General features: G+C 40.4%; 1 protein-coding gene across 3 annotated transcripts in view; it reads left to right on the forward strand.

Annotated features, from left to right (window-relative positions):
* Positions 1-18822, forward strand: part of thsd7ba (thrombospondin, type I, domain containing 7Ba) — an 86079-nt gene that overhangs the window by 64233 nt on the left and 3024 nt on the right. For all 3 annotated transcript variants that reach the window (XM_085920974.1, XM_085920975.1, XM_085920976.1), the window contains 9 exons: positions 86-264; positions 7296-7429; positions 8101-8254; positions 10141-10285; positions 11350-11465; positions 12022-12139; positions 13528-13673; positions 14101-14269; positions 17435-17608. In XM_085920974.1, the coding sequence (XP_085777100.1) occupies positions 86-264; positions 7296-7429; positions 8101-8254; positions 10141-10285; positions 11350-11465; positions 12022-12139; positions 13528-13673; positions 14101-14269; positions 17435-17608 (1335 nt within the window). The remainder of the gene's footprint in view (positions 1-85; positions 265-7295; positions 7430-8100; positions 8255-10140; positions 10286-11349; positions 11466-12021; positions 12140-13527; positions 13674-14100; positions 14270-17434; positions 17609-18822) is intronic.

Raw genomic sequence — 18822 nt, forward strand, 5'->3', positions numbered from 1 at the left:
GGTGACCCATAATGAAGCTGTCACCCAAGTGCGAGTTCAACTTCTCTTTCTCTCTCGCTCGTGTGTGCCAATGTTCCATTCACAGGCTACACGGTGGAATTGTGCCACATCCCGTGCCCCCTCGACTGTAAGCTCAGCGGTTGGTCGGTGTGGTCGCCCTGCAGTTCATCATGCGGCCCCGGGCTGAAGGTCAGATCCAAGTGGCTGAGGGAGAAGGCTTTTAACGGAGGCCGTCCGTGCCCCAAATTGGATCTGAAGAACCAGGTAAGATGGCAAATGCCAATCACAATTGGTCACATATTAAAAAAAAAAATGTTTGGTCACTACCACTAGCTTGAATTATTCAATCCATCCCGAGTCATCTTGTCGACTACAAACAGGCAGTTGAACATTTCAACTTTTATGGAGATGTGGCATCTACAGTTAACCCATCAGCCATCCACATTCTTCTGCGCTCTCTTTTATTGAATGCAAATGAGGGCAATTTGCAGTCGCGGTCCACTCATGTTCACCACCATTAAACATATAATTTGCATGGCGCCACTGGAAGTCAAATTGTACTAATGGCATATGCAGTACACAACGCTAGTTGTAGTTAAATCCTGTTCTCATATATCTGTAGGAAAATTGCTGTGATTCAGTAAAAAAAAAAAAGCTGTTTTATTTTCTTGTGGTGGTGGTGCCTAGCTTGTGTTGCCACAGGAATATGCGACTGTTGACAGCCTCACCTATCCTTGACATAAAAAAAGAGTATAACTGTTCATTTAAAAAATAAAAAAATCCAGTTCAGCCCACGACCCCACCCCTGTTCTATACGCAGGTGGTTCTGAACTGCCCATATATTAGTCGGTCTTGGTTTAAAGGGGAGATGTGTTTTATGAACGCCGCCATTACGCTACAGTGATTTTGAACCACTGTAGTTTGCTGAGGTCAGTATGGAGATGAGCCACGACTCGTGAGAGGAGATTTGTGTACAGATGGTTAAGTACCCGTTAACAAGGTCTTTACTGCCCAGCTTGTAATGCCCTGAAATAACCCCAGCCACTTAAACCGGCACCCATTATTGCCAAGGCCCTCACAGATTTATCTCGGGGTTACAACGGGGCTTGCTGTTAATGTTACTTTCCAATGGTCCTCGTAAAGCCAGTTACATCTGTCAGAGTTGTGGCTAAAAAAGCTAATATACTCTAAGCCCCACTTGAGTTTAGTAAATGAGTCCCTTTTTAGTTGCTGTTGTAGTAAGTGCGGAGAGCAACGTGTTAAATGTCAAAATGTCATTAAAAATTCAACAGCTAGCATCGATTCATTTGAATTCCAGTGGCGCTAAAGAGGATAAACAAACAGGCAACAGCTGTCAAGAATAACGAATGTTGGAGGTCACGATTTATTTTTCATGCTAAGCTGCTTCTTCTTAAATCAAGTTTCGCGATTCTGTTCAGAAAGATTGCACCGTGAATGTGAATGGTGTTCTAAGTCTTGGACTAATATTTAGTTTCTCGTATAGCCGCTGATGTATTCAAGTCATAAATGGCTCCTCTTCTCCCCATCCCTCGTTTATGTCAACTGAACTCTGGACCAAATATGGTCAAATTCCCACCAGCAGATGGTTGGCCTCTATCAGGGCTAAAGGAGACTGGCTTGACAGAGATGAAATTTACGACATTCCATTACATCGTCCCATGCTTGACTGAACAAAAGTGATGGGGAGCGACTCAATGTGTCAATTCTACATTTACTGTTTTGATGTGTTGATGGGTAGTGCAGGTCGGGGGGTGGGGGGTGAACAATAATAATAATACTTTTTGATTGAGGGTTTAGAATATCTGAAGCACTTTACAGTACGAGGGTTTCATCAGGACATTGAGGTCTGAAAGAAAAGTTTATTAAGGATCTACCTACCATATGTCTGTGATGTCGTTATGGGTGCAAATATAAACTCTTTATGACGGCACTTTGAACATATAGAAGCAGAAATGTGTGTGGTTTTAATGGCATATAAAATTGGCTTTATTCTGCAAAGTGCGTTTTAAGGTTTTAAAAGCAGCAGGTTGCAGTGAACAGTAAAGGAAGCTTAGGAAATGTGAGCAATTTTGTGAGTAGGGTGCGAGTCATTCGTGAGCCTGGATGGAAATTAGCGAGCATAATGGGCGCACTTAAAGCCACGAGTGCTTTGGCAATGAGCGTTTACCAGTGCGGGAGAAAGTTTGTCCAGATGTTTAACTTTTGGAATGAATATTTGACTTTATATTCAGGGATCCTACGCAATTTGAGGTAAGGAAGTGATACTCACTCGGTAAATGAGTGTTGGGTCCGAGTATAAGTTCTTTAGTCCAAACAATAACAAACATCCAATATTTAACTGTGTAAGCAAGAGCATAATAACAAAGTGAAAATTGTGTTAAGTAATTTTAATAAACATTTCTTTTTGTCACTTGCATGATTCAAAAAATGTGTGTGCTTTGTTTTTAGATATTTGACGCATGCATATAGGAAAATACTTAATTGCCACTTTGGTGTTGGTTATTTTCTTATTCATCTCACTGCGTCACCTGCTGTTTCGGTGGAAGGTCGCTGCGTTAGTGCGCTATCATTTCTGAAGGCTTTTGATTGGTGCTTGTTGAGTTTCTTTGTGCACTATTGTTCCGGAATGCAGTCATCGACTGCTCGTATATTGTCCAAATTGACTTGTAATCACATCATATTGTTTAGCAGTATTGAGTAAAAATGCAACATGGCTTTTTGATCTTTTTTTATTGAGTTTGGCGACAGCTCATACATCATGAATGAGACATTCACAGCTTGGTGCAACCTTAAATTGTGACTTGTCATTTTAATTTTAATTAAATTTAATTTAATTTAATTTAATTGGACGTTTTTCCGATGGCTGATCTGATGAAACACTTGGTTTACATGAACACAGAATTGCAACTCAGAAGCGTCTCAATGAAGCCCAGCTGAGTACTTGTCAGTCTTATTGCCTTCTTGAACTGGCTGCCGTAAGTTGGGGAGTTGAGTTGGGAAGACTTTCACCTTCTGAGGCCTTGACATTTTGGGGGAAACAGAGTTCTCAAGAGGTGAAATATTTTGAGTCCACATCTGATTAAAGCCTTTGTAACAGTATAGTTGATCTTTGGGTGAAATCACACAGTGACACAAACTTGAATACTCCCTTTGTTCACAAAGAAATGTCAGGCTATGTTTACACAATGATCCCTGCGGCCACAGTAGCTTAGTTTGCCTGAAACCTGGCGCATTTTGGAAATATGGCAATTTTACTCTCCATATTCAACTGTCAAGTTTAGTCACGGTTGATCACTTTATACGTGACTGACCCTGCAGAGCGGAACGTCCCGGAGGTTCGGCCCGTGCTCCGTCTCGGGGGCCTGTTTGTTCCCTTCTGCCCCTGCATGTTCTGATCAAGGTCTGACACAGTTCTGTCAAGGTTCAAATCATTGTTTGTACTTTATTCCCATTGGCCACAGTGGCTAGTACTCGCCCCGGTACTGAAAAAAGTGGTATTGAAATTTCACACTTAGAATAATATATTCATATGTTAATATGAACACATTCAGAGCGCCCACCATCAATATGAAATCTCTCTTGGCAAAATGGTTAAACGGGGCTCCAGGCTTGCCAAGCTCCAATGAAACCTTTCCAGTGGATGTGCCAGCTGTGGATTTAGTCACACTGTTTTCTGCCCCAAAAAAATGACACGCTTGCAAACAATGGTAGTACCTGAAGAGATAATCTGTCATAGCGGCAGTTTTATCAGAAATATTCTTAATCAAACCACCAAAAAAACTCTCCCAAGGGCTTCTGTTATATTTTCACTCTTCTCTTGACAACAAACATAGATGACTCCGCCCATCCCTAACAACAACACAGCATTTGCTCCAAATGAATCCCCTTAATGTTTTTCAGTGTCACTGTGAGCTCAAGTGACCCAAAGCGGCTTTTGTTTTTGGATGCACACAAGGGGCTCGGATGATGCCATTCACATTTGACCAAGCGATCCGCACTACAAGCGAGTGCAGTTGAATGGAAACCGAACGTCATGTCACCTGTCACCACAAAGTGAACACTGATTATCCAACCGCGAATTTGCATCAGGATTCAATCCCCGAAGCTGCAAACAAATAAATGTCACCCTAACAACACACTGTACATTCATTTTTGATGTAGTGTCTCCACTCAGTGTACTCTTGCATCTCCACTCGTTCCACCCAGGATCGCTTGCGCAATGTTTTATGACATCATTCGTCATCTCATTTATTGTGATGTCATTCAGTGTATCATGTCTAGTGATGTCACTAGGGTCATTTGTGTGAGTGGGGGGAAAAAAAAGTTTACGATAACTAGCAGAATGATATTCGCTCTTTGTTCGTTTTCATCAAAACAAGGTAAATATTACCATCCACTGGTAATGATGCACCCAGTTGGAACACTTAGCGATGTATGCGCCACTGATAAAACGAATTCATTTTTAATGATCTTGTTTGCATACAGTGCACACATTCACTGGAAAAACACATGCCCGTGCATGCTGTCTTCACATCAATTAATTTCTCTGACTTTATTTAGCATTGGGCTCAACTATTGCCCAGCTGTCACAAGCAACTGCAGCAGTTTAAAAGTCATCTTTGTGCTTTTGCAAATGATCCAAGATGGCTTGAATAGTAGCAAATGAGCATTCATCCTTAGCCCTAATTCAAAACATACATGTAGTATATATTATATCTGAAGTAATTGCTTTTATTTTTATTATATTTATCTTGGTGCCTTTTTATGTTTGCATTCAGCTGCTTCAAACAAACATTGACAAGGGGAAAAGAGCATTGTTCACGACACTTTGCAGGCTCGTTAGCTGCTTAGTGGCGCCACATTAAACGTACCTGCATGTTTCCCTTCACCCCCGTTAGATGCCGGTGGGCCATGATCTTCAAAAGCCCTGCCAAAGGAACACATGGTGCTTTCTCATTTCCTTTGAGGAAGCCTCACAATTGCTGGTAGTTGGATGATTCGAGATGCAGTTTCACGAATCGCAAATGTCTTGTTTGGAATCGCTTGACAATTTTGTGCTTTAAATCTGTCACATTTGCTTTTTGAAGGCAAGGGCAAAAAGAAGAAAACAATTGAAGGGCGAGGCAATTGCAGTAACAAATAGTTAGAGATAATCTCTAAATGGCCTGTTGATTTTCGATTGTTGTCTTTCCATTTTCCATTCAAACTGATGTAGAATAAATTTAAATGTGTGACCATCCATATTAAAAGAGAACCACTGAGGATCAGGCAAACACATCACTTTGATAATTGCAGATTTAATCATTCCAGTCAGGTATTTTGCATATGTTGCCTCTCATGTAGGCAGGTCATAAATAAAGAGCCCGGATAAGTAAATAAAATGATAAAAACGCCTCATTGAATGATAAAATGCGGTAAATATTTATCCTGCTTGTCCACACATTTCCCTCGGTTATAAATTACAATATTAAACACTAAACAACTAGTTTTAGAACACTAGAATTTTTCCATTAATTTATATGATTTTAACATGGCCAATATTTTTTAGTTTGAGATAACCTTACTTAAAAAAAGAACTCCTGTACAATTTTAAGCTATTTATTGAACTTCTTGACTTCCAATCAAGAAAAAAAAATTCATAAACCATCTACGTCTCTCGGCTGGCCTGGGAACGCCTTGGGATCCCCCGGGATGAGCTGGAGGAAGTGGCTGGGGAGAGGGAGGTCTGGGAGTCCCTCCTAAAGCTGCTGCCCCCGCGACCTGACCCCGGATAAGCGGAAGAAGATGAAGATGAAGAAGATAAATCATAATTTTAACCATGCGTTTTTTATTTTTAAATGTGACATAATTTTAGGCAATAATCTACACTCATGCAAGATAGTAAACTAATGCTCATATCATTGTTCTTCTCTTCCCTTCCCAACCTGGGGCTTGTCATGCACTGCTAATATGGACATCCACGCAGGCTCAGGTCAGTTCCATTCACTCTGTACTTAAACTCTGCTTTAGCTAATGAAGACAAACTGCATGCTGACCCTGAGCCATCTTTGCTCCAGAGAAAGAACAATAGTTTTATCAGAGAGCCCAGCTAGCCTGGTGGAAAGGATTTATGCGGCGTCCATTTGGGGGCAACACTCTGCCTGTTTTTCCACTTCAGGCAATCAGACCGACATTTCCAAAGAACTCTTTGATAGACTTTGAATAGCCGGTAAAGTATTTCAGAGTGAGTTTCAAGTGACTTTGGTTCTTTATATCATCCGTGTGTATTGCTTATCTGAAGAGTATGTCATTTCAATAGCTGCGTAAAAGAGAAAATGTAGACAGTCAGAGACCAGACTCTACATTTTCCATCTGCAGTGGGAATTATTTTTTTTATAAATGTGTCATGTCACATCTACTCGGGAACATATTCTATAGGATTCTGCTCAGTCTGCGTATTCTGCTACTGCTTGTGTGGTTGACATGATTCCACACAAATGGTGAAAGTCATCTTTTCTTGGTGCCACAAAAATGTTGGAGAAAGCATGAGGAGACTATTGCCCATTTACCCAACAGGGGCATCTGCGGGGACAGATGGTCGATGATGAGGGTGTATAATGGTCATCTGTGCAGCCTGGAGGGGGAAGCAAAGCTCAACAGTCACAAACTCACACACACACACACACACACATACCTACTACAGCTTGTCAGAGCCTTTGCCACAAAATTATTCTCTGGAGTCTACCTTCCACCGCAGCCGCCTATTACACGTTTAGAGCGTAAACGTGTTTACAGGAGCCTGGCGCTGGCTCTTCTGTCTGTTACTTCGACGCTCCAGATTTGCTGTCTCAGTCGGCTGAAAGTGAATAGGCGAAACATTGCCCCTCGCCTGAGGTGTTTTTTTGTGTGTTTTTTTTACCATGATCATCCATTTCAGCTCATCGTGCCGCTCTCTCATTCTCTAAATTCACCCATGGGTGAGCCAAATGTTTTTCTATACACTTGTAGGATGGGCGTACTGCATTCTGGCCTTCTTTATGTGGCTTGAAACCAATCATGCCTTAACTCAATGTGTTAGTGTAGTTATTATTGATCTCAATAGAATACACAAGCTCATATTTTTTTTCTATTTGGTGTTCCAGGAATTACTCTTTTTTTTTTTTTTCCTCTCTCTCTGTAGGTAGTCAAGGGGGAGTGTTTGCATTCTATATTATATTAGCGCGTCCATTTCTTTTGTTTGACACACATTGGGCTTTTCACTGCATTATGAGTCTATGTCCTGTGTGTGTGTGCAGGTAAATGAAGCAGTGCCATGCCACAGCGAGTGCAGCAAATATGAATGGAAGATCGAGCCCTGGTCCATTTGCACCATCAACACTGTGGGCGACTCTCCATCCTGTGGGGAGGGAGTCCAAAGCCGCAAGATCAGGTCAGTGAGCGAGTGAGCATTGGCAAAGTGTTGCAATGCCAACACCCCACCGGAGGGGGTTGGTTGGATTGGCTCGTGTTCTGGTGTTCTCTATGCCAAGAGAGAGCATTCAGCGCAAACAGCTGCCTTCTAATGGCTGCTACTTAAAATAGGCAAAAGGGGTTCAGTGCTGATCCATTCTGAATATATGCACAGATTTTGGGGGATTTATTGGACTCTGCACTCTTAACAAGGCTACATTCTAATGTAAATACAATTCATTAGTTTCAGGCATCCTAAAATTATTTAAGAAAAAAAACAATGCTTTTAATTAATAATTAATTTTCATCATCATTTTCAGAGAATAACTGCTCAAGGGCAGCTAGAAAATAATCAAACACAAAAATGAAAAATTCATAAATCATCTCTCCATGAAGCACAATTTCTTACTTTTTTTTTTTTTGCTTTTTTTTTTTACTTGAACCAAACCATGCCTGGCAAATGTTTTATCAGTGGGGACTCCTTTTTGAGTTTGCTCTACAAATTCATCTCAGAAAAAAGTAACTGAACCTGAGAGGCAATGAAAAACCCAACTGTATAGTCACTAAAGTAATTTGTAGATGTAATCTAGGCAGACCTTGTTAGAAGTACCCTGGAGACGACTAATACAGCTACATCTGCTGCTCGGGCAGGTGTGTGAAGAAAGGAACAAGCGGGGAGGTCACTACTGTGGAGGACAGTCAATGTGATCAAGAAGAAATGCCGCCCAGAGCCCAAGTCTGCTTTCTGGCCTGTCATAACGACTGCGTCTTATCACCCTGGGAACCTTGGAGCGACTGCCCGCTGGTAACAAACAAAATTTCCTTTTTTTTATTAGATCATTCAGATGGCTTAATGTATTTTACAGCAAATCAGGGACATTATTGCTGTTTAGCACAGCATTGCTAACCACCACGTTGTTTTAATGAACAGTATTTTGTATCGCAACTTACAGTTTTACTCACATAATGATCAATTAAAATAATACTGCACTGTACTTTGTCCCCCAAAGAATGATTTTGGGCACACATTGAATTTATTATAGTTGGATCTTTTGTAATAGGGTAATTATGTATACTCGAATTGAAAAACTGAACAACACATTTACATTCTAATTAGACATCGGGGAAATGTTTGCAATATAATATGCTATAGAATTAGATCACGCTCTTCTCTCTGGGTGTCTGGAATGAAATTAACATTTTAAGCCAATGCGTATTACGCATTATAACTTGCATTTATTGCTGTAAATATGTACTGTCTGCTCTGTTTAGCTGTGGGATATTATACAAGTAAGTCTTGGTGGAAGCAGGCCATTATAGGTAATATAAGTTTTAGCATATACTGTTGCACAACAATACAGAGCTCCCCATAATCCTATTCATATTTAATTCACCCAAAAATCACTAAGTTATTACTGTCATTGATCCGCAGCCATGAACCGTGCCATCAAACTCAGCTCTTGTGCTAAGCCACCGCCAAGAGAAAAGCCTTTAAATACTTAACAAAAACTAATGACATCATCTTCCCAAACTGGATTTCATAGGTCGAGGAGCCAAGAATGATGCAATAAAAAATGAAGAGCTGACTAGACTGTGTAATAGCTGGAAATGAATCTACACACAAATATAGCTTGAGGCTGAGTGACTGCCTTTTGCAACAAAGCATTGGAGCGATTGATTTTGAACAAAACAGGCCTCCTTTTTTGGGGGGGTCTAAAATGCATCCAGGCTTTTATTCTTCAGTTGACATCATGCTCTGCTAGCTTTGGTTTAGTATATAGCTCACATTGTGATGTAATTGGATCCTTTTCAAGCATTCACAAAATTAGTAGCATTCATTTTTATTTGAATGCAGGCTGTGAAATGATCTAAATGTTGATTACACGCGGCATCGTGTGATGGACACAAACGTAAAAAGCAACAACAGAATGTTCGGTGCCACTTTCACAAGGCATTGTTTATGCATTGCGGCCTAATTGTGGCATACTTGACTTTAATTATTGCGGCGTATTCAGAAACCAAGTGTGCATATTCATTGAAAGCTTTTAATCTGTCAACAACAAAACAAAAAAAGCCAGACGTGGTGCTGTCATGTACAAATGGATTTGTTCGTTTCATTGACAATTGGTGTGAAAACTGCTGTTGATTAATGAGGCTCCCAGTGATGAGCCTCATTAGGAGGTGACAGTGATTGAAGTGCAGGTTTTGATGAATCGGGACCACAGTGGAGAATAAAGCTTGAAGCAAAGGTTTTTACTCGCCAATCTCCCTCAGAGACTTTTCGAGCAGGTCTGCCATATTCCGTGTTTGATTAAGTCACTTGGTTTACCGGTGACAGATTTGTAGTGTACTGCTTTTAATTGGTAGCGCATTGCGCTCATACATGCATTCGCTCTTGGTAGAGAGAAGAACGGTTTACGGAGAGGTCAAATGTAAAATTGAGTTTACTCAAATAAGGGTTTTTGGATGTAAACAGGTGTATACTGTATTTTTTTAACTAATCACAAAACATTATTTTTATTGTTTTATTTTATTATTTTTTTTTTTTTATTCTATTTTATTTTAATTTTGCAGCATTCAAGACATGCAGAAAATGCTGATTGTTGAACATATAGCATCCACCTTAAGACAAGTGCTGTCGTTATTTCTTATACGCTTGTTTGTTTTTTGCTTTCTTCTCTGCACAAGCAGCAGTGTGACCGAGGTTCAGAGAGAAACCGGAGCAGACATATCCTCCGCCTCCCTGCCGTGGGAAGTGCAGCCTGTCCGGAAATTGTGCAGTCAGAAAGTTGTATCCTCAACAGCTCCTGTTTCACTTACCAATACCGCGTCTCGGGTAGGCAGATTTTCTTTGTACGTCTGTACTCAGTGACTTCTTTATGTGTGTCTGTGTTGCTATGCAACACGCCTGAACTTTTGATTCAAAAAAGCTGTCTCATTTATCCATTGACTATGTCTATCTGCAATAATAATATTAATTTACAGCAGTCTCAAAAATCTGAAATTACCAATAGCTTCACATTACTCTCATTGATTTCGCACAAAAAGAGCCAAGAAATAAGAATTTCAAGAAAGTTGCCTGCTAAACAAAAATATGAAACTCTAGTATTTTCAATCGGATTACAGTTAAGTACTTTTATCGTTTCCAAATGGCTTCAATATTTAGCCTCTAACCAATAACCTCCATGACCATTGTTACAACTGAACGGAATATTCAAGAGAGTGATTCCATCTAAACAACTGTTGTTGGCCGACGGTGGCCTCTCTCCAATGAGCTTAATGACCGTTGTGTTGCGTCCCAAAAGAGTGCTACTCTTTTTGTTGCCGGGTCGTGCCTTCAACTTGGACGATAAATACTTTGGATTCCACATCAAGCACCGAGGCTCGTCCAGCTGTTGTGCCTAGCCTTGTGAGACGAAACATCTTCTAGCTCAGTGGTTCCAAACTGTTGTCACACTGGGGACCCGTATGATGTTGTTTACGCCAAGTAGTTAAACTAAACTGAACGCTTCAGTAAGAAATTTAATTTGACGTCATTATGTGTATTATATTTTATTCACCTACATGTGATTAAGAATCTACAGATTAACAAGATAACTGAATGTACGATGAAAATAGTACATTTTCCAAACCAGCAGTGGAGCATGACTGGTATAGACGAGCAGAACAGATCTGCTGCCATCGACCCAATGCCCCGAGAGTACAGTGACCAGAATGAATATTTACAAGCATAGAACCTTTTCAGCCTTGCCGAATGTCAATGCTAAGACATTGTCGTCATCACTAAAGCAATAAAACTAAAGATTGCCTTGGATTTCTTTCCCCCTTTACAATACTGCATACGTGCTTTTGCATGCATTTTTTTTTTTTTTATTCCAAGTGTGTATGCGTGTATTGCAGAATGGAGTACATGTCGGCTGAGTGAAAATGCCATCTGTGGCGGAGGTGTCAGGCAACGGCTTCTCGACTGCGTCCGCAGCGATGGGAAGATTGTGGACTTGCAAAAGTGTGAGCAGGTGGGAGAAAAGTTGGTCAATAGCAAATTTGAATCAAATATTAACTAAATATATTTTGTTGCTGATTTTGAAAATGTATCTGTCGGTTTTTTATGTAATTTTTTAGAGCAGATTTTTATTTTTTATTTTACTTGCATCTCGAATTAGAAAACTTTACCAGTGTAATACCTACAAGTGCCACATTTGCATTCATTTCACATGAACATCAGCATGAACAACATTTGTACCTTTGTCCCCTTTGTTTCAAACAAACACGGTGTTCGGGCTTTCAATAATTTATAGATATTGCATCAATTCATGTTTCATGAGGCAATTTGGTCTCCAGCTAAATTATCTGCAGCAGCCTCTGCTTTTCTCGGCGGTGTGTTTAAAATAAATTGTAAACGGCTCTCGGTCCCAAATGCACTGTTCATTTCTCATACATTGTGTAGCATGAAAAAATTGAAAGGATTTATGAGCCTCAACGGGAAGTTTGAAAAGTGTATTTTACATAAAGTGTGTTTGAATGTTTAATTGGCGACGAGTATGAATTCTGCTGCTCCCTTCTGTCGCACAGCTTGGACTGATCAAGGACTGGAAGTTGGTGGAGAGCTGCGTGGTCGACTGTCCGGTCAGCTGTGTCCTTTCTGATTGGTCGCCATGGGGACAATGCTCGCATACCTGTGGCAGCCAAGGTAAAAAAAAAAGAAAAATAAAATAAAAAAAAAATTAAAATAAATTGAAATATAAATGTTTGAAAAACATTTTGAAAATTTTCTAAATAATTTGAAAAAAAATTCTGAAAAAAATGTTACTGTTCAGCTGTGTCTTCTCTGATTGGTCGCCATGGGGACAATGCTCGCATATGTGTGGCAGCGAAGGTAAAAAAAAAACAAATTTCACCAAACCCAGTGGGAATGACAACTTGATGGACTGACACTGCTGATCACATTTGCAAGGCTTCATTATCCCCTCTACTCTTCTATCCTGCACGAATATATTTTAATATATTAAACTATGAAAAATTAAGGCGATGCCTCCTTCAAGACAGCAAGGGCGTTTTTGTTTGTTTTTTTGCAATCCGGCACCGTGTTTTGCCATTTGTAACCGCCACATACAAATTTGCTCTTAGAGGTCATTGTGAAAGAACAGCAGGTTGATTTCATCTCAATTTTCTACAGCTCACCTGACTCATAACAGGATAAGCGCTTTTAATAATTTAGAGGGACCAAATAAAATATATATCAGATCCATGCAGGGTGGTTTCAAAAATGCAATTAGGGATCACCAACCTGTGGCTTCCTTTGAAAGAGATGTTTTATGAGCTCATGCATTATCCACGAGGTAATGATTTGAACCCGGATCCATGTATGGTTTGCCAAAACTTCCTAAAGCCAATCTGTGGGAGAGAAACCTTGTTATTCTTTTAATTGGAAAGACTCACTGGCATCTTCCTAAGTTCATTAATTTTAATTTGACATTGGTTGCTCTTGCCTCTCACCCCCTCTGCTCCAAGACGTTCCCAGCCAAGCATGTTGCAGCTGAGGATGTTAAACTCACAGCTCGGTCACCGCTATTGGCCGGTCCGTCGCTCTCAATGAGGGATTTGTGTCATCTCTGTTTCAGGGTGTGATGATCAGCAATAACAACTACTTTCCTTGTTTCTTGACCGTACCACTGATGAAGGTCATGCTCAGATGCTGCACTGTGCTGAAAGTAGCAAAGCCTCTCGGGCCGCTCCTTTCTTTTCAGCCATTTCCCTAACTTTCACGCTCACAAATTATTAATGAGTCCCCCGCACGAAACACTTGTGTTAGACATGAGCATTAATGATGAAACAGAGGAAAAGTGCTGTTGAACTAATTCCTCTTTGTCTCTGGCAAAATGTGTCGTGAGGGAAAAGCGTGGGCACAGCTGCCTTCTTTCTTCTGAATATGCATTATGTCAATTTTAGACGCCCATTTCACGGTGCTCGGCGTGTGAATTATTTTAGCGCACGAAGCCGACTTTTTAATTGTTTATCACTTTGCCGTGTTGACAAGTAGATTGATTCTGCTGTGGGAATTCTACGTGTGCTCTGCAGGGCAATCCGTGCGAACTCGGAGAACCTTGCGGGAGGCTCACGAGGAAGGTCGGCCTTGTCCCAACCAGCTCATCCAGATAAGGCCATGTCCCATAAGTCCTTGCTACACGTGGCTGCTCAGTGACTGGTCCCCATGTACCATAGAGGTATGACTACAACACAAGTCTAGTACTAAGTGAAGTCTGAATGTGTACAAAGTTAGAGTTGTCTTTTTTATCGACACAACTAGTTGGAAATGGGCACCTGCGCCGTTGTGGGTGTGAACACAGTCAAGTTGATTCCCGGTCAATCGAAGCGGCTCCCCTCATTAGCTTAAAATTCAGTACATGTGAGGTGCAAACTCACTTCCTGCAGTTTGTCCAGGATATTGGCACCTGCAAATAAAATTTCTAAGGATCTGCAAAAACTCAACTTGCATATATTGCCCATTTAATGGATGTTATTGTTATATTTATGTATGTAATACGATGAAATCCACCACACATTGTGCAGAATCTGTCTGCTGTGCTTTGATCACCCACCCAAATTGCGCCACAACTTAGACCTGCTTTTGTTACATGTTGGCCCGTCCAGGGCGCAGACTGTGGCGAGGGGCTTCGGAGAAGAAACCTATCGTGTGTCACTCACAAGGGCAACCCCACCGAGTCTCCTCCTCTGCCAGTGGCAGAGGAATTTTGTGGCGAGAAACTGAGGCAGGAAATCCAACAGGATGTGGAGCAGCCTTGCTTTGTTCCCTGTCAAGGTAAAGCTGCCTGCCTTTGTTTAAAACACGCATTTTCCGTTCAAATGTATCAACATAATTCACAAGCGATGCAGATCTTTCCAACACTCTCTTTAGAGTAATTATTTTTTGCCTGCATGAATTATGTATTATGCATTCATTTCACACTCATAACACCAATAATTATTTCCCTGATTTACATGCCACATCGTCAATACTCGCGCATGCATCCATTTGCTGGCATCCATCACCTCCTCCAACTCATTGACATTTCAGCTGCTGCTGAAAACAGCTGCCATTGCCAAGTCAATAAACTTCTGCAGTAGCTCATTACCTATTTATCTAAAACTGGCCGTGTCAAAAAGTATCCTCGCACTTGCACAACTAACCACATTATTTACTAATGCAATCTTGCCACAATGATAAAACATCTAACCAATTATTTAATGGATAGATGCCACTGCTGGCTCCTGGATATATGTGTGGGTGTGTCATATAACGACTTTTTAATTCTGCCTAGTAACTCACTTCTGTTAATCTGACTAGTATGCCTTGCAAAGGTGGATTTTTAAAACACACATACCAATTTCTTCACTCCAAAGTGTGTGTTGCTATGTTTACAAATTGTTGTCAGTGAACATGACTTATTGCCTGCATGCTATCTTTTTGCAAAATCAATAACCAATACAGAGTAACAAATCATTATTTCCCGCCCGTCATTTATGTCATCTCTCCACTATCTCTTCATTTGAACTGTGCAAGCTTATTTTTACACCACAGAACAGACAGAATGCATCAAGAATATCAGGATGGCCTCATTTGTTCCAATACGATAAAATATATTTATGATGATCGTGCGGCCGCCAGCTTCCGACCCGAAGCCTCTTGTTTTCTCTGAAGATGTACCATCATGCTGTGCGCCTCTGATGTTTCCCTTAATTCCTCCTCACTCAACACACTGGTGCCGCAAGCTTCAGCTCAGGATCAGGAGCTTTTGATGTGATTGTGTGTCAGTTGGTGAGAATTGCCGCAGCCGGGGAAAAGGCTCTTCAAATGAATGTAACTGTGTCACTGCACGACACTATGGCTTCCCCCGTGGCAGGTTTCTACAAGCAAATCACTATAAGTCAAGCCCTTATACAGTGGAAAAACTACAGTATACTCTAAGATGAAAGCTAATATTGTCACTCATCTACCTACGTTGGCCATGGAACAGAACTTGAGGTTCACTTGCTAAATAAATCAGCTGACTGTCTTCTCGATGCTTTCAGAGTATGTCCTTTTGACAAATAGCATCCATTCTTCCTCGACCATGCTTGACCTTATTAGGTATGCTGTGTAAAAAGAGTGACAGCGAGACACGCTGCGCACAAAATTGATGTTGTTGACCGCACAATGACAACATGAAATACGACAATAACGAAAAATGGATGGATTTGATGATCGGTTCAGCTTTTATGTCAAAAAAAAAAGATTAGGGTGTGACATTCAGCTATTATGAGCGAGAGAGAAAATGGCAACATATTGAAAGCCATACAAGAATACATAGCCGATACAGCGCATGTAAATGTATGATATAAATAGCGTATGAGCCACCGTAGTTAATCCAAAGGGTGTTTCGTGATCAGAACGAGGAAATGCATATATAAAAAGACTTGAGATTATGCGGTGACTCAGCGTCGCTTATAGCGTGTTTTTCATTAGATTTTTATTTTGCCATCAAAAATCTTTATTGTGTTGTTTTATGCTTCACAGTGTCATAACAACAACAACAACATACTCACAATAAGCTTGTTTTCTCCACTTTTTGGTTAAAAACAGATGTTTTGTTGAAGCCAAGCAATGTTTGGTCTGCTTTTGGCATGAGCTATCATTCAAACTACACTCATGCCAGTTCTATCACTTAATACTACCATTTACCTTCTTCTGATGAATACTCTCAGGAGGATAACACGCCAAGTCACAAGGGTCAAATAAGCTTAAATATGCTATTACTCGTCATCACATCGTCAAGAGCCCTTGCATCAGCCCTTCAAGTGCTCCAACTGAGCTGTATGCTGACATTAGCCGGAAAATAGATAACTGCGTTTGATTTTAATTCTCTCTCTCTCTCTCTCTCTCTCTCTCTCTCTCTCTCTCTCTCTCTCTCTCTCTCTCTCTCTCTCTCTCTCTCTCTCTCTTCTCTCTCTCTCTCTCTCTCTCTCTCTCTCTCTCTCTCTCTCTCTCTCTCTGTCTCTCTCTCTCTCTCTCTCTCTGTCTCTCTCTCTCTGTCTCTCTCTCTCTCTCTCTCTCTCTCTCTCTCTCTCTCTCTCTCTCTCTCTCTCTCTCTCTCTCTCTCTCTCTCTCTCTCTCTCTCTCTCTCTCTCTCTCTCTCTCTCTCTCTCTCTCTCTCTCTCTCTCTCTGAACCATCCATTTAGCTGTTAATTTAGCTTTTAGAGATGCAAAAGTATTTCATACAGTAAAAAGGGAACCAACCAAAGGAGTGTGAATGTGAAGCAACATTTACATTTACATTAACATTTATGTGAAAAAAAGGGCTAATGGTCACTTAGAAAAGTAATAACTTGTGTTTTGCATTTTTAACCTGCTGTGTTAATTCCATCTATGACTTTTTGTGTTGTTGTGTATAAGTTATGTTGTGTACATATAAAAGTGTGTCTATTTATTTATTTATTTATGTATTTATTTATTTATTTATGTATTTATTCCTTTATTTATTTGTTTATTTGCTGCAAAATGACCCCATCAAGGATTACTAGGCCTTTTCTTGCTTGCCCTTCAGGGAACAAAGTGCTCATGTGCTATTTGTAGCGTGACCAAAAATATCAACTGGTTTACTACACTAAAAATGTCTCTCCAAATCAAATTAATTTGACGCTCCCTCGCGAGACACATTTCACTACTGGCTATCGAGTTATAAGTTAATGTAATATACGACAGCGGTTGGGCTATTTTCTCTGAGTATCCACTGGGCTGTGAGTAATTTGTTCGTTGGTATCAGTCACAGATGTGTAGAAGTAGTTTTTGCTATTATATGTAGCAGGCACTGTCAGGGGAAGGCCTATAAAATGATTCCTGAAATACTGCTTGCCAGCCACCGTGTGTGTTGAAACATCATCTGAATATGGTATTGACTAATGTGTGTGTTCCAGTAATATGTTTTTTCCCCATTTTCCTATCTTCAGGTGACTGCCATTTGGCCGAGTGGTCATCTTGGAGCTCTTGCCAATTGACTTGTGTGGAGGGGCGGAGCTTTGAAAGCACAGGACGCCAAACCCGCTCCAGAGCGGTGATTGTTCAAGTCACCGAGAACCAAGACAGCTGCCCACATCAAGTCTTTGAGACACAGCCATGTAAAGGTAACGGCGAAATGGCAACACTGAGTGGGAACTAAACCCACTCTGCCTGCACGCAAGTCATGCAAATGAACGCCATGGTCTCCATTTTGATATTCATGGAGGGAATTTGACCTGTTTTTTTTAAACCACCGAGTGAACAAAAAGCTGCAACATACTGTTAAGAGGCAGTGGATAAGAAAAATACTTTCTTTGACAAGAACAAGCTGAATGCTTGAATCACAGAGCTCTGACTCAACTACAAATGTATTCAATAGATTGAACTGACGAGATTTTTGTCGTCCTTATAAAATCCCCTTATCCTCGTCCAAAGAAAAGAATGGATGTTTGGAATAAAACAATATTCAAGGTTAAGTTACATATATGTGACTAATTGGCTATCACAACAGATTTTACAGCTTTGTGTAATTATTGTTGTCAGTTTTTACTAAACTTAAAGGTTCAACACAAATATAGCATATCTAGATATGCGGTGGTAATATTAATGATGGGTTTGTCATATTAATTTTGCATTGAAAAAAAATTGTGTTACAGGTCATTATTAAAAGGTCAGTATTCGAAGCATCGAAAGGTCATAACTGCTCCGTCGTGTATCCAATTTTAATGAAATATTGTGGATGGCCCATTAGGTTACTGCTTGACCCGTTGGACTTTACAGATGTACTGTGTGTATTTATTTTCTATGAGTTTGGTTTTGGGGACTCATTGAGAAACGCAGTTCTAAGTGCAATTTCTCTTTGTTTTGTTAAATAGGCTTGCCCTTTCCCTGCTCCTACGTTGATATTCAGAATAAACCACAGGCTTTTTATTCCCTCACTAATTATCCACTTTTAAAACCACTTGTCAAAGTACTTGGCATTTCATTTAATGTCACATTCTTCTCTTGCCAAATTTGTCTTATCACAATAGTCTGATCTTTAATCCTTTTTTTTTTTTTTTTAATTGATGAAAACGCCAGAATGGAGCCTGACTTGAATAGTTCCACGTTTTGTTCACCAGACTTTGCCTCCAGCAAAAAATGTACTTGGGGAAAAAACAGGCCGTCTCTAATTCAGTTCCAACCAATTCCAGCCATCCCATTTCCCGTAATCCTTACAGAGTAGTAAATAGTACCTCTTTTTCCTCCATCCGCATTATGTCTTATCCTGTGCGGTAAATGTCTATCGTAGCCTAACAATGGCGCTGAATGGTCGATACGAGCTGCTAATGAGCATCAT

This window comes from Syngnathus leptorhynchus, chromosome 9 (genome assembly GCF_054491065.1).
Source record: "Syngnathus leptorhynchus isolate UIUO chromosome 9, UIUO_Slep, whole genome shotgun sequence".
In the NCBI taxonomy this organism is placed as follows: Eukaryota; Metazoa; Chordata; class Actinopteri; order Syngnathiformes; family Syngnathidae; genus Syngnathus; species Syngnathus leptorhynchus.